Source organism: Vombatus ursinus, unplaced genomic scaffold, assembly GCF_900497805.2.
Source record: "Vombatus ursinus unplaced genomic scaffold, bare-nosed wombat genome assembly UNPS02014810.1, whole genome shotgun sequence".
Lineage (NCBI taxonomy): Eukaryota > Metazoa > Chordata > Mammalia > Diprotodontia > Vombatidae > Vombatus > Vombatus ursinus.
Genome location: NW_020954588.1, coordinates 25790526 through 25807689, shown reverse-complemented (window position 1 = coordinate 25807689; position 17164 = coordinate 25790526). Strand labels below are relative to the sequence as shown.

Genomic DNA, 17164 nt, shown 5'->3' with positions numbered 1-17164 from the left:
CATCTTATCATTATGATATTGCCTGCAATGATGTGTATCAAAACCTACTCATGCCTACCCATGGACTTTTGTCCATTTCCTCTGATAGATTCACTGCAAGGGGTCAGCCCAAAAGGATGGGAAGAGGCCTTCCTTGTTTTCTCCTGTCATCAAAGGAATTCTAATCTATCCTGCAGACTGTCCATTAGTTATTCCTAATCTTACCACCTCAACAACTAATACAAGGATGATGCATTGTGGCACAGTGGATAGAGTTTCTTGGCCTGGAGTCAGATTAGACCTGAGTTCAACTCCAGCCTTAGATACTTACTGCATGACCCTAAGCAAGTCACAACTCCAGTTTGCCTTGGTTTCCTCATCTGTAAAATAGAGATAATGATAGCACCTATCCCCTAGAGTTGTTCTGAGGCTCAAAAATATATATGCAAAGTGCTTAGCACAGTGCCTGGCACATAGTAGGTACTATATAAATGTTAGCTATTATAATTGTTATTTGGAATCAGAGGACTCGCATTCAAATCCCAGCTCTGAGTGACTTTGAGTAAGTTTTTTGTTTTTTTGTTTTTTTTTTTTGTTTTTTTAGTTTCTGGCTCTCAGTTTCCTCATATGGAAAAATTAGAGGATTGAACTATAAAACTTGAAGTTCTTTCTAGCTCTTAAAGATTATGACCCTTTGATTTTTTGGGGGGTTCATATATTTCCTTGACAATGTCCTTTATACCACTACTTTGTAATTATCAGCTGTTAATCTGTCGCAAAAACAATAGTAAAAATAAATATAAACATCATAGGATGCACTAAGAATTTTTCTCCCTTTTATTTTTTTCAGGTTTCTTGAGTACTGGAGATCAAGCAGCGAAAGGGAATTATGGACTCCTTGATCTAATACAGGCTCTAAGATGGACTAGTGAAAACATTGGATTCTTTGGTGGTGACCCTTTGAGAATCACCGTTTTTGGATCTGGCGCTGGGGGGTCATGTGTCAACCTGCTGACTTTATCCCATTATTCTGAAGGTAACCGTTGGAGCAATTCAACCAAAGGTATTATGCCGGTTGCAAATTTTGACAATTTTGGTGTCTGCATGCCACCGCCATTGGTATTCTGTGATGCTATGTATCTACTTTTCTGTTCATACTGAGTGTAAAGCACTGCTCACTAACAGTCAGACCTGTGATGGGCACATTCTCAAGTTTTTCTATGCATGTTGAAATTTCAGGTGTCAAACACTTTTCTTCTGTCTCCTGCAAAGCTTGGAAAAGAGACTTTCTTAGATGGATTCCAAATGACACAAATCTAGTCATCATTCTGCTCCCCCATCTTACCCCAGCAAAGCATGCCTTTTAGGGACATCAGAATAGACAGTTCCCTGTTTTGTTACTACATCCAGTAAACCTAGGCAAGCTTTTGAGAAAGCAAGAGGATCGATTTTGACAGATGCTTAAAAGCCTTCAGCACAGTGGATAGCCCCCTTGTGGTGAACTTATGGAAGGACATATACCAAAATCACACAGATGGATAGGCATGGATGAGTTGCAATCTCCATCACAAAAGGGAATTCCCAAATCAATGAAATGATAGATCCATTGAAGTGTTTGAGATGCTAGAATTATCTCTCTTTTTTTAGCATAAAGGTCAAAATTAGGCTCTAAATAGTTTGTCTGAATTCACATAGTTTTCAGTTATCATCCAAGAAGAGAATGTTTGATTATTTTGCATGCATGATCCAAAATTGTCAAAGCATCCAGGTTATAAGGGGAACTTTTGATATTTTTTCCACACACATTTTATCTTATACTTTTTTTTCCCTATTTTCAACTCCAAAGATGTTACTCCCCTTGCCACCCCCCTGAAGTATGGAGAAGGCAGGGAACATGGAATATCCATGAAGCATTTTTCCTTCCATTAGCAGGTCTCACCACCCTCCTCTTCTTAAATAAAGGTGTATTCCCAATCCAATCACACTACTATTGAATATTTTTTCCATTTTACCATCACTGAAAATTCAACCCACATCTAGCTGGTCTCATTTGAAATAACAGAGAAGACATAGAAGAATACTGTTGGTGAAGTCTCTCTCCCTCCTTTCTTAATCATTCTCTGCTTCTCTCTCTCATACATACACATATACACAGATTCATATACAACCACAAACTTTATAACTCTATATGTATATATGCACTTATATAATTATGTTCCTTTATATATAATTATATGCATATACATAAATATGTATACAGAGAGAGAATAAGATAAAGAGAATATCTTAATGTAATGTCATTTCACTCTTCTGTATTACAAATTTATGAAGCTAAGACCCAATAAGGTGCTTAAATGCTGGGCTTAATTTATGAAGCATATTTATTGGTAAAGTTAAAGTTTACATGAGAGAAGACAGAGTACCTGGTTTTGTGTGGTACCACAAATTTCCTCATGTGGAATTACAGGAAGGTAACTGGTCATCAACTAAATGTATGTATTCAGTGAATTGTCTATTGTTTGAGCCATAATTTGTTCATATGTTTTATGTAAAATCATCATTGACTTTATTGAGATGTTAATTGGGAGTGGCAACACCTGTTAGAAATTCTGATTATTACTACAATGTTTGTGTCTTTAATAAGACAGTGTCTTTCTAAAGAATGAAAAGGTCCTCTTTAGAAAACTTGTTTTTCCAGGCCACACTAAATCTACTGCTTAACTGCATTTAAATGAAGGAATAATTTCTTGACTTTAGTATTATTTGACTTCAAAAATTATTTTCCAACTTGCCTGCTAAAAATTAGAGAGGAAACTAAAGATAAGCTGAGAACTCATTCCATTAAAAACAAAACAGTTGAAATGAATGGAGTGAAAAATAGATCCAAACCCAGTCTCACTGTTAATAATACATTCCTACTCCCATGCCGGGCTAATTGACTGGCACCAAAACTATTTGAATACTTCAATGATTAGACATAATGTTGGCCAATTGTTCCCTTTGTGACTTAGTAGGTGGTCTTTCACCCATGACCATTCTAGTGAAAAGCCTCTCCAAACTTAGTTATGCTGGCCCTTGGACATCCATCCAAAACTGAACCTGTACAAATTTTTTTTTCCAGCTTGGTAAAGTCTTCCAGAGCTTGGGAACAACTGACATTGCCCTGGAGAATCCAGAGATACCCCATGGCATTTTGAGGCATGAGAACCTCAGTAATGGAACTAAAAATTATTCTTAGAATACTCCTTAGTAGTATCCCAATACTCAGATAACAAGAATGGGATATAAGCAACACACAGCTTTGTTAAAAAGCAGCTTGCTATACCATATTATCGGTTCTACCACTGATTAAATCATGCCTTCATGAAATGGAATGTATCTTTTTCATTATAAAATTGAGAGGCTACAAAATGAGCGTTTTCATTGGCCCCCAAAACAAGCTGTTATGATGTCCTATTGAAAATGGCATTCTTAAAACTGTTTTCCTATATTCTATAAAACTTTCTCACCCTAGGTTAAGAGATTATACATCTCCACATATTAAAATTATGTCAAACCAACTCCTATAATATGACAGATGACATGATGTCACAAATTTTGGATGCTGCCACATCCACGTTTTGATTCTACATGGTCTATTGAGTTTTTCATATTAAACATGTTGTCTATCTTAACCTAGAGGGGTTTTGAAATTACTCAGCAGTATTACTCAAGAATATTTCAGCACTTGAGAAATTAACACATTTAATTTTTTGAGAATTGTTTGTATTTTGTTTGCACAAATTAATTTGTACAAAATGACTTATTTTGGAGCTGATGCTGTAGAGTACTTGACTTTTAATGTTACTTTTTTGGCATGGTATAGTGGAGATAACAGATTTAGGGCTGACTGGAATCAGAAGACCTGGTTCAAATCACGCCCTTCTCACTTCCTACCTCTATGATCTTGAGCAAAATACTTAGTATCTCTAGCCTCACTTTCCTCATCTGTACAAATCGGGAGTAAGATTGAATGAATAAGGGACTTCTTGGGCTCCCTGCATATCTGAATCTATGAACTTCATGATTCAAAATCTAGATCAAGTTGGAAACATGTTTTAGCACAGGCTTATCCCAAATAACATTAACCCATCCAATATTCCACACTAATGGTCCTTAAGACACCACAATTGCACCACACCAAAATGTTCCCACCCACACTTAACATCATTAAACCCCCTTTCTGGAAGACTCTGCTTCCTGCTCCTTGTTCTCAAATAGAATAACAATAGATATCTCTGAGTCATTCAACTCTGCTCTTAAGCAACAGACTTGTCCCCAGTAATGTCATTTCACCTTGCCTTGTTCTGGAACTAATTTACTATATTAATTCAATTCAATTCTAATCCAGCAATGTATTTACTAAGTGCCTAGCTCCTCAGACAAGTGGTAACCAAAGTGGATACAAAGACAAATTTTAAAAAGAAACAGTCCTTGCCCTCAAGGAAATTACCTTCTACTTGAATTTAATTCAACAAATATTTGTTAAACACTTATTGCATAAAAGGCTAGGCACTGCCACCCACTTACAGGCTATACCTCAAGATTTCAAAAAATCTAAACAAACTTAAATGATTTCCTGTTAGACATTATGATTTTTTTCCTAAAATAAATATAGGAATACATTATAGATTTTTGTATTCAATTTATTTGTTTTGAAAAATAAATTTTTGAAAGGTTGGTTCTAATTTTGAATCTTTTAGTATCCTTGTGAAGAGTTCTCAGCTCATTTGCATATGCTAATAATTGAGATCTAGTATCCCCATCAGAAAGCAGTACTTTGAACATTCAGTAAAATGTATTTTTTTGTTTTTCCTTGAAAGCATATGCTCTTAAATTATATTTTAAAGCAAGAACTTCATGAAAAAAGATCTTAACTGGTAGATAAGTCCAATTAGGGATTTTGCATATTATGTAACCTTTCACCAATGGCTCATAATCCCTAAGAACAAGTTAGTGTAAAACAGTATATGGGATATTTCTCATTCTTCATTCTAGAAAATGATATTTTATACCCAAGACACTAGCAAATTGAATCGCCTTCATGAAATCATTGGCCTTGATTTTGACATAGTCACAACATTCTGGCAACACAAATTCTTCTGATAGACATTTAGCTTAGAATGTCTAAGATATGTAATTGAAAAGACTGCACCTCCAGGGTTATCACCAGGGAGAGTCCCTCCTTGGGCCCTAAAGCTAATCAAAGGTGTCGGCCCTACCACCTTCCTATGCAGGTAAAAATATGTTTAGAAAGGAGCTTAGAAGCGGAGTAAGAAGCAGCCATAGGTGAGGATACATCCCAAAAGGGCAACAGGCAGCCACAGGTTGTATGTTGTCAGGAAGTCAGTACCAGTGCCACCCAATTTTACCTTGGCTTTGGTTGGTGCAGGGAGTTTAGTGCAGATTGGAAAATTACTTGCTCAGGTCTAGAAAGCACCACTTCTGTTCCTTTTCCTCCTTCTGTTCCCAACTTTCTTGATCTCACAGCCCAACCTCCTCCCTTTTACCCATCTCAAAAAAAAAATAGGGCTCTGGGACATCACCTGTTTTACTCTATGTCCTTTCTTTGCTCTAATAAGCTTTAATCTAGCAACATGTCTACTGAGTGGACACTGAAGATTTGGGAGAAATTTTATATATGCTTTTGACTCTTACAAAAGACAGAATTCGATTTTATTAGCCGTTGTTTTATCATAACTATTCAAAATGTTTGAAGGTCATCTCAATCTTCTTTGTTATTTTCTCATAGGACTCTTTCAACGGGCAATAGCTCAGAGTGGAACAGCCCTCTCCAGCTGGGCTGTTAGCTTCCAGCCTGCAAAATATGCCAGGATGTTGGCTACAAAAGTTGGCTGCAACATGTCTGATACTGTAGAGCTAGTTGAATGTCTACAGAAGAAGCCTTATAAAGAACTTATTGACCAAGATATCCAACCAGCTCGATACCACATAGCCTTCGGACCAGTAATTGATGGTGATGTAATACCAGATGACCCTCAAATATTGATGGAACAAGGGGAATTTCTCAACTATGATATAATGTTGGGTGTTAATCAAGGGGAAGGGTTAAAATTTGTTGAAAATATAGTAGATAGTGAAGATGGGATTTCAGCTAGTGATTTTGACTTTGCTGTCTCCAATTTTGTTGATAATTTATATGGATACCCTGAAGGCAAAGACGTTTTGAGGGAAACTATAAAATTTATGTATACAGACTGGGCAGACCGACATAATCCTGAGACTAGACGCAAGACGCTATTGGCTTTATTTACTGACCATCAGTGGGTGGCACCAGCAGTGGCTACAGCAGACCTTCATTCAAACTTTGGTTCACCTACATACTTCTATGCCTTCTACCATCATTGCCAAACAGATCAAGTCCCAGCTTGGGCTGATGCAGCTCATGGAGATGAGGTTCCTTATGTGTTGGGAATTCCCATGATTGGTCCTACAGAGTTATTCCCTTGTAATTTCTCAAAAAATGATGTGATGCTGAGTGCAGTAGTGATGACTTATTGGACAAATTTTGCTAAAACTGGGTAAGTACCATGTAAGAGAATGAGTTTAAATTTTAATTTAATGGTAGCATCCTCTTCTTAATATTTAAGAACAAATAATGTTCTTTTCAGCAAAAGAAAAAGAAAATCCATATGGTTCTGTATTGCAAATGTAATGAGACAGGGTATAATTCTCATTTAAAATAGAAGGAAACATTTTCTCCAGGGGAAAAAAAAGGAAGAAAGAAAGAGAAACTTTGTGCCTTTTTCAAAATTATGATTTGCCTTTCTTTTTTTTTTTCATTTCAGAACTATTTTAACAAATCATAATGGAAGGAAATACTTTTTTCATAGAAAACATAAACTACTCTAGATTTTGAAAGACATTGAGGGAACATGTATTCTACTAGACTAATTGCAATTTTGTAGTTCCTCTTTTGGAAGCCAAGAAGAAATGATGATTGAATTACAAGTAAAAACTAGGTTAAGTTTTTCTTATTCCCAGGCATACATGAGTCTACTACAAAATGAGTTAAAGGATCTAGAAGAATTTAAGGATTCTTATTTTAAGTAAAGTATTAACCCAAATTAACCTTTTGCCTGCCTTTGGAGTTCTACTTCTCTTGATAGAATGTAAGGTCTTTGAGGACAGGAACCCTTTCATTGTATCTCTAGCACCAGCACAGTGCCTGGCATATAATGGTAGGCACATGTACTTACTGATTTATGCCAAAACTGATTCACATCATTGTAAACCATGACTTTGCATATGAAGTCTTGATTATGGTTACTTCTGAAGTGAGATAACATAATTATTTTGAATATTAACATTGCCAATCCAGTTCTCAATTACTGTAACATATCCTCTCTCTCTCTCTCTCTCTCTCTCTCTCTTTTTAAATTCCCATAGTGATCCAAATCAACCAGTCCCTCAAGACACAAAATTTATCCACACAAAACCCAACCGTTTTGAAGAAGTAGCATGGACCAGATATTCACAGAAAGATCAACTCTATCTCCATATTGGATTAAAACCAAGAGTAAAAGAGCATTACAGGGCCAATAAGGTGAACCTCTGGCTGGAGCTGGTACCTCATCTGCACAATCTCAATGATATTTCTCAGTATACCTCTACTACAACTAAAGTGCCCTCAACTGATATTACCTTCAGGCCAACAAGGAAAAATTCTGTACCTGTCACATCAGCCTTTCCTACAGCCAAGCAAGATGATCCCAAGCAGCAACCCAGTCCATTTTCCGTTGATCAACGGGACTACTCCACAGAGTTGAGTGTGACCATCGCAGTTGGGGCATCTTTGTTATTTCTAAACATCTTGGCCTTTGCCGCTCTCTACTACAAGAAGGATAAGAGGAGACATGATGTTCACAGGAGATGTAGCCCTCAACGTACAACAACCAATGACCTTACCCACGCACAAGAAGAGGAGATAATGTCCCTCCAAATGAAGCACACAGACTTGGATCATGAATGTGAGTCTATCCATCCACATGAGGTGGTTCTCCGGACCGCCTGTCCCCCAGACTACACGCTAGCTATGAGGAGGTCTCCTGACGATGTTCCCTTAATGACCCCCAACACCATTACAATGATTCCCAACACTATACCAGGAATCCAGCCCTTACACACGTTCAATACATTTACTGGAGGACAGAACAATACTCTGCCCCATCCCCACCCCCACCCCCACTCACATTCAACAACCAGGGTATAGCCAGACAAGATGAAACAAACTCTATTTTTTGATGGATTACAGTAAGCAATTACTGGGGATTGCTTGGCTTTCAACCTACAAAGACTTACTATTTAAATAAGGAGGAATATTATGTGAATATACATATCAAGAACTTTTGAGGTTTTGAAAAAAAATGAATTGTATATAGTTACACAAATGAACTTTAAAAACTGATCTCGATTGCTTGAAGCAGTTGTTCTGAATGATACTTTTTCATTCGCATTCAAGTATTAATTTTTTGAAGATTTAAGTTACATAATGGAATTAGGCATGTGAAAACACCAAACAGGAAAGAACTATGACTGAAATTTAAGAACAAAAAAAAATCTATAAATATGCACAAGGGACACACTAATGGAATGTCAGATAATTTTCACCAGTTTTTATTTGGAACTGTTTTCTTGTGTAGTCCATATTTACTTATTTGGATAAGTACACAAAACACCAGTGCTGTTAACGGCCTTAGTAGAGCAAGGCTCATGCTGAAACCTGCTGATCAAACAGCAAAGTGAAGCCTGGCAGGGTCAACATTTTCACATAAGTGCTGTCAGTATAAATTGGTGGGGGATCAAGGAAACTGGGGTTTTTAGCACGACGTGCATGATCATTGATATGCTTGGTGGCTGTGTTGCTGATTAAGCTGCAATTAAAATTCTTCTCATCCCACTGGAATTTTTTCATAGAAGCTTCCTCCATCAATTGGCAGAATCCAAAGAAGATTTCTTAGGGGGCAGAAGTTATTGCAATAGAATAATTTAGAGTAGCTTCAGGAATAAAAGGTGTTAGTTATGAAAGGTAGCAGATGAAACTATAGGGATAGGGGTGAACACTCACTGATTTGAATCCCAGAGAGAAAACAAACAACTTTCTGTATTTTTAATGTTCTTTTATGTTTTCATCTAAATAATTTATAGACATATTACCCAAATGGGACTTGTGTTGAAGGATTTATAATTTGCCGTGCTTTGGTTAAAACTGTATTTCGTTCCTCTTGGTAAGGTGAAGTGTGTCCAAAGATTTATTTACAATGGTATTTTATGATATAAGGATGCCCCAATATTGCCACTCTGATTACAGCTCTCGATTCTTGATTTACTCATGTTGCATGACAAAATGTTTACTAATACTATTTCGATAAAAAGTCACGTCCCTCCTCGCATTTCATATCGTTATCACTGAAGTCCATTGACCAGAATTTGCTGATGAGATCTCTAGCTAGCATCCAGTGTAGATAGAGAGGTTAGAAAAGAAGAGTCACCCAAACTGGAGGGTTTTCGTCATTCCTGTATGTGTGATTTTCGGCAATTGTTCTAAGATCACAGGAAACTCTCCATTCCCCCGTTGTTTACCAGTACCAGTATATCACAGACCTTTCCAAATGTTTGTATATGTAATCAGATGTACATTTATATTAAAAGAAAAAAAATGAGATGGACTTAAGAGCACATCCCTGATAAATACTTTCTCTCTGACCTGTACTATATTTCTATTAGACTAAAGTTATGTGATTTTTTTTTACATTTTTTCAGATTACTAGCAATTTTGATAGTTTGTAAGATAATGCAAAGAACTTTCTCTGACAAACTAACTGCAGTAACAGAAACATTTCTTTTTCAGTTACTCTTTTTCAAGAATGAAAGCTTATTACACACACAAAAAAATTGTATACTACTTAATGGAAATTACTTTGTACTTCCTGGCCATGTTCCTGGTCACTGAGTGAAATAAAGATAATCTGGATAATGATTATTATTCCAATGCTAAGAGACCTGAATCTTTGCTCATTAAAGAGCTAAAATGTTCCTTGCTGTTTTGTCATTTTTTTAAAACAAAAATAAGGATGACAGCTTAATGAGTCACCTCTCTAGACTAGTCAGATTTTTGAAGACCACCATGTGACTTCTACAAGTCAATTCAATTCTACAAACATTTAGTGAATGCTTCCGGTGTCTGAAAAAGAACCTGGGTTGGGTGCTGGGTATGCAAAGACTAAAACAAAATGGTCCTTACCCTCCAACAGCTTATACTGTAACATGTAAACCTATGAATAAATATCAAATATGTGCAAAATAATACAAACTCACTGGAAAGGGGAGAAAGTGTTAGTCACTGGGAAAAGGGCATCAGGAAAGGACTCATGGAAGAGGTGGCATACAAGCTGTGCTTTGAATAAAGCAAGGAATTCTAACAAAGCATAGGCGAGGAAGGAATGAATGCATATTAGATAATGGAAGATATCCTGGGAGACCGGGCACATTGAATGCAGTTCCTCATAAAAAGCTTAAGGTGATGAACTTATTACCCTCAAAAAGCATATATGGCACAGGTCTTCTATTGTTCAGATCTTTGTTATTGAAACAAGTTAATGTATTCCTAACTAGAAATATGATGAAATAAAGACTCCATTTTTGGTCATCTGAGAAGAGGCTGAATGGAAATAAATGGCCTCTGTTTTGTGGAATGGAAATGGCCTGGTTCATAATAGGAGGGCGATTAAAGTTTCATGTCATAATGGATCAAACGTTATCCTTCTAAGAGGATCTATGAGTGCTGAGAAAGACATTAAAACTGACACTAAAAGATAAAGCTCACCATTTTGCACATTTCCTTTACTTTTTAAAGCTTTCTCAACCGCCACCCCCCCAAAAAAGTGTATGAACCATTAGGATTTTGTGTGTACATGGTTCCCTAATTTTAAATGAAAATTTCCAGTAGCAGTATCAAATGAAAACCTGTCTTCAAAATCCAGAATGGTTCCTATGCAATGATTGTCTGATGTGGTTGTGCATTTAGACTGTGAACTATCCCTGTGAACAAATCAAGAGAACTGCTTGCCATCTGAAATACTGATTCATAGGAAGAATGCATTTTTCTATGTTCATTATACAAAAGAATAAAAATGAATGCAAACTTTGAAGACCATAACATGAGATCTGAGTAAATAAACATGATTTTTGTGGGGTTTTTTTTTGTAACTTTGGCAGAACTAAAGTCACATTCTGTTATCTTTTAATGGTGGCTATATATCCATGCCTCACAATCTAGCTGCCTATTAATCTCTATACATTCATGTATCATGTCTGATACCTGTTTTACTTTTCTTATTAGGGGAAGAAATGGTTTAGAATAACAAAGTATGATCCTATAGTTTTCTTCTTTTGGATTTTTTTTATTTCTGTTTCCCTAGAGTATCATAATTGTACTAGATAAAAATGGCATAAATTCATCAGTTGTTTTTAAAAATCTACGAGTTGCAGGTATGGTGAATAAGATTGCAGCTGCTTGGTTATACTGACAGCCATGAGTTTACTGCCAGTAAAATGGTGTCCCAATTGAATAGGACTTTAAAGATGTTTTTAAAGCTGAAACACAAATAGGAAAGTAAGGAATATTTTGAATACTTTAACATTCAAATGAATTTGTGATATCAATGCTAAAGCTATTTCCTCCAATGAAACAGATTGGAACAAATTATTATGCTTTAATTCATTTAATAATAATTTTCATTTGAGATCCATTTGTTTAGATTTGTTTTTACTAAATAAAAAGAGAAAGAAATTAAAAAAAAGTGGATCAAGAGTAGTCAAATAACGTATTGAATGTCTTATTGAATTTAACTGGATCCGAGTTTCTTCCCTGTTTCATGGTATCTAGACCTGGAAGGATCCTTCGAGGCCATGGAGACTAACCCTTTCATTATACAAATGAGAAAACAGGCCAGGAGAAGCTAAGTGACTTGACTAGGGTCACATAGTCACTAAGTGTCCGAGGCAGGATTTGAACACAGGTCTTCCTGACAAGTATAGCTAGTCAGTCAAAAAGCATTTATTAAGAGCTTACTGTTTGTCCAGCATTCTGCACAACTTAAGTGCACAAGCCTCTCTATTCATTTCTCTCTGCTGCCTCTCAATGAGATTCAAGTTCAGATAAACAGGACTATTTAGAAATGGAGTTCAAAATTTATGCCAAATAAAATATTGCTTTTGTTTCATTTTTTCTTTATAATATCCATTTATTTTCCAAAATATACCAGAAGATTTTAGAGATTACTTTTCAATGTTCAGGTGGGAATAAGAAAGAGTCGATTTTTTTTATGTTTTCTTTTGCTTTTGCTGATTATGCTAATGATTCAGAGTATAGTTTCAAGTAGCTCTGATCCTGAAACAATGGTAGGCATATGGTTTCAACTGGTCCTTTGGATACAAAAGAGCTAAATTACCCAGTGTATAACCTGTAGAGTCTGAACTTGCAATTCAGGGTTGGAAAGCTGAGTAAAACCATGGTGTTTTACTCATTCCTGGTTGTAAATGTCCAGGCTAGATGTAATGTTCTATCTATGTATTTTAAGTGGCACATTTTGAAGTTAGCTGCATAAAAAGGAACTAAGCCATCTATATGTCATTCCTTTCCTATAGGTAAACATGATGGGATAATTTGTTGTTTACACTCTAAAAAAAACCTTACTTCTCCAATGGTTCCTCTTTTAATGAGTGTATCATTTGTGTATATATGCCAATATGAAGAATGGCATTCCTGACCAAGTGAAAAGGACCTGAAGATGTTATCAGTGTATTGGATCTTTAAATACAGTGCTATATATGAATATGAATTACTGGAATTGTTTGCCTTGGCAAGTTTCACTGAAATATTTTTAGAGGCAAAATGGCCAAAGGAATTCATAGGAAGCTGTCAACCATCATGGCAGCTCTTTGATGTTTGTAGTTTTGTTTTCTTATGTGCTATTAATTCAAAGTATTGGCCTTCTCCTCCTTTTCCAGTATTTAGTTGTTATAGGCTATCACTTTTTAATGTAAGTGAAAATTAGATAATTTGGTGATACTTATGAAAACATGATCCCAAATAAATTCAATTTATGGGCACTTCCCAGCTGAGATTTTGTTATCCTTCATCCAATTATCTTGTCAAGCTCTGCCTTGAGACAAATGTTTGGGTTTTGGTTTTGTTGTTTTTTTTCTTTTTTTTCTTCTCTCTCTTTTTTTTTTTAAACTGGTAAACTGAAAGACTTTATCCAACTACTTCCCTTGCAGTTTACATAATAACAGTGCATGCTTCACATGCTTATCTGAGGTCTCATCAGAAATTTCCAATTGATATATAATCGACAGTGATTGATCCCTCTTGATCCCTTTTCTTAAGCATTCTGATTTGATTTCATCCTGGAACTTAGCTGGATTCATAAGCAGACCAGAAATGAGCTTCAATTGACAAAGTATTTTTAAAGGGCTGCATAGAAGATTGAATTGACTATCCAACCTCCTGCTGTGCATAAGTGCCTTTTTCCTGGGTTTTGTTTATACTACTGTAGAATTGATTTTGTATTTGCAAATGCTATTGAAATCCAGTTTAGAAAGAATCTTAGAGGATAACAGTTTTCTAAAGAGCCAACAATGTGAGGTGAAGTCTTTTTTTAGAAAGGTTTTTTCCCCATTTAATTCAGCTTGATTTAATGGCAGACGAACCCAGATCCATGCTATGAAATTGGTATTTGGGTAGGTTTGCTTCGTGGTTGTTTTTTGCTCCCCCGCCCCATTTTAGCGGCAACTACAGGTTTCCTTCTCCCGCTTCTACTGAAAAGTAACACAGATAACTCATGTGTATGCAACAAAGCTGGGAATGTAGAACCATTTTTTATATTTAAATTTTGCTTAATGGTCAACCATTATGAAGGTTTAATCTAAATCACAAGGGAAATGTTTAACTTGATGGGATTATTTTTGTCTTTCAGCAATTTGAAGAGTAAAATAAAATCATGGGCTTCCCAGCCCCATATGTTTCCCAGAAAATATTCCATGCTTCCATTCCAGGATACTGACAAAACCCTAGTCAAGCATTTGAGGCCAGTGGAGCCAACATGCTGGATTTTTCTGCATGGAAATGAATCATAGTCATTAAAGCTTTAAAGGGATCTTTAAAAGTACTGTAACACAACAAAAAATCAGCAGATGAAATTAATACCAAGGGAGCATTTGCTAAATGCCATTGGCAAAGTTGAAATCTATGTTCCACAGTGTGTTTAATGGGATTGTTAGTGTCCTTGATGCCTCATTTCCACCAACCAGAAAAAAAAAAACAGAACATATATCATGACTTTTTTGTAAAAATAAAATAAATAAAAATAAATAAAAATGTGGGAGAGTGTGCCTTCAGTTTGCTGTAAGTGATTCAGTTTGTGTTTGGACATCCATGGCTTTCATTTAAAAAAAAAAAAGATCATCATTAATAAACATTACCATGTTTTTCAACTTGTGTTGACTATTTTTAAACTGGGGCCTTGATAGCATTGGCCAATTCTGGTTTATAATCATAGGATTTCAGGACTGGAAAGAACCTCAGAGACTACCCAGACCAAGAAGAGAATGCCCTCATGAAAATTTTTGTCAAATAGTCATCCTGTCTTTTGCTTTCAGACCCCAAATAAGAGAGAACTCACTATGCACAGAGGTTACCCAATCCACTTGTGTAATGGCTCTAATTGTTACAAAGATTTCCCTTACATCAAACCTAAAATTCCCCTCTCCAACATCTGCCCATTGTTCCAAGTTCCATCATCTGGGACCAAGCAGAAAAAGAAATTTTATCAATCTTTCCTGTAACAATTCTTTCAAAAACTTGAAGCTAGCAATCTTGGCACTCTAAAAATTAAACGTCCACAGTTCCTTCAATTGATGATCATATACTGGGAAGTTGAGATCATTTTCCATTCCCTGGAATGCCCACCAGCTCATTAATGCCTTTCCTAAAATGTATGTTAAGGACAGAACCCAGAATTCCACATATGCACTCATCAGGGAAGAGGAGGGAAGCATGATGATTTCCCTAACACCAGATTCTTTGTCTCTGTGAATGCTGCCTGAGATACTAATTTTCCTTGGTTGTCACAGCATATTGTTGATTTACCATGATTTTATGGTCCACTAAAACCCTCAGATCTTTTTTTTGTAAAGACAGATCAATGCTTCCCCCATTCAATTCAATTTGTTTTAACTCAGTAAAATGCAGTAAATATTTATTAAAAACCTACATCACTAAGTATTGACTATGTTCAAGGAACAGTGCCAAGGCAAGGTTTCCACTGTGCTTTTCTTTATTCTACTACAGTTGTTAAGGGAACATCCAATCTAATTGGGATAAAGACACTTCAGGCTCTTTTAATCTCTTATTTTAATGAATAACTCAACTCTCTACTAAACTTTTTTTTTGGGGGGGGGCCAGGCAATGGGGTTAAGTGACTTGCCCAGGGTCACACAGCTAGTGAGTGTTATGTGTCTGAGGCCAGATTTGAACTCAGGTTCTCCTGACTCCAGGGCTGGTGCTCTTTCCACTGCACCACCTAGCTGCCCCTCTACTAAACTTTCTTAAGCAGTAACTCTTCACAGCTATAAGCACCTATATTAAAGGCATATGACAACCTACAGTAAAGCAAGAATGTAAAAAAAAGAAATACACCACACACAGTATATGGAGTAAAGACAAATCAAGGCAACGTGGAATAGTGGATAGAGACCTGGCCTCAGAGTCAGAAACACCTGGGTTCAGGTCTCAGCTCTGACATATATTGTTGGCATGCTCGTAGGCCAGTGATGTCAAAATTAAATAGGAACAGATGCTACTAAAGAATATATAAGGTTCCCTGCTATGCATTCTGAGTTTAAAAACCTATATTAACATTACCTATGTTTTATTGTGTTTTTATTTATTTTATTAAATAATTCCGAACTACATTTTAATCTGGTTTAGACTGGGGAATGAAATGGGTCATATGATTGACACCTCTGCTCTAGGCAGCTCACAAAATATAAATTGCAGAGAAAGGGTCAATCCACATTGGTAAAAAGGAGTTCCTCACTCAGAGCTCCATGTATCAATAAAACTAGAGTGATTAAAAAAATAAATGGAAATATTTGGTCTTTTATATAGTCTAGTAATGGGAAAACAACAAATATAAATACCATTCTAGAAACATTCCCCCTCTTATGGCCTCAAGATCAATCATATTCTTAATTCTAGGTACTTTATTATTTAAAATATGATTTTTAAAAAACTGTATTAATAAGAACAAACCCAAATGTATAGAGTGCTTTAAGGTTTACTAAGTACAAAAACTTATCTCCTTTGATCTTCGCAACAACTCTGTGAGATGGGTGCTGTTATTGTCCCCAATTTACAGATGGAAAAACTGAAGCAGGGTAGTGGAATGACTTGCTCAGGTCCCATTGGTAATAGTCAATTCAGGTCTCCCAGAACCCAAGGTGACCACCCTTTATGCACTACACCACAATGGCTAAAAATAGGTAACTAAATACAATTCAGAAACATGTCCTCAGATAGTCACTTTCCAAAATAGTGTTTTACATTTCACAGGTTTCTGTTTCGTTGATCTGATGTTAAATGTTTGCCACATTTTAACATCTATGCTACTTTTCAGTTTGCAGAATGCCCAGGGTATGCAGGAGGAAGTGCACATAATGTCTCCAATTTTTACACTAAAGTAGCATTTGTCCCCTGTTCCCTTGCACTCAAGAGTCATACTCGGAAGCTTCTCTCTACTTGAATCCTAAAAGTAAACGGAGCAATTTGTATAATCATTGTGACTCTCACTGATGACCCCCAATGGAAGTGGTGCTTCCTTATCCCCAGATGACCATGGCCTCCACTTTACCTTCTCATCCCCTCCCCTTCTCCAGTGCAGTTCTCCATCCTCTTAGGATTGAGGTTTGTAGCATAAGGAATAGTCTTCCAAAAGAGGCTGGATTCCTTCAGAAAATGGTCCTTTGAGTGTTGACATCAATGATAGCTCAGTCCAAGAGGAGAAACAGGAGGGCATCAGAAGATGGGGAGATATTGTAAACTATAGAAACTAATTCCTAGTCA

General features: G+C 36.3%; 1 protein-coding gene across 6 annotated transcripts in view; it reads left to right on the top strand.

Moving 5' to 3' along the window:
• The window catches only part of NLGN1 (neuroligin 1), a 783137-nt gene extending 774886 nt beyond the window's left edge, over positions 1 to 8251 (top strand). For 3 of the 6 annotated variants that reach the window (XM_027876062.1, XM_027876060.1, XM_027876063.1), the window contains 3 exons: positions 830 to 1015; positions 5771 to 6560; positions 7429 to 8251. In XM_027876062.1, coding sequence (XP_027731863.1) covers positions 830 to 1015; positions 5771 to 6560; positions 7429 to 8251 — 1799 coding nt within the window. Of the gene's footprint in view, positions 1 to 829; positions 1043 to 5770; positions 6561 to 7428 lie in introns of all 6 variants that reach the window. The other 3 variants (XM_027876061.1, XM_027876058.1, XM_027876059.1) reach the window with 1 other exon arrangement.
• The last annotated feature ends 8913 nt before the right edge of the window (positions 8252 to 17164 follow it).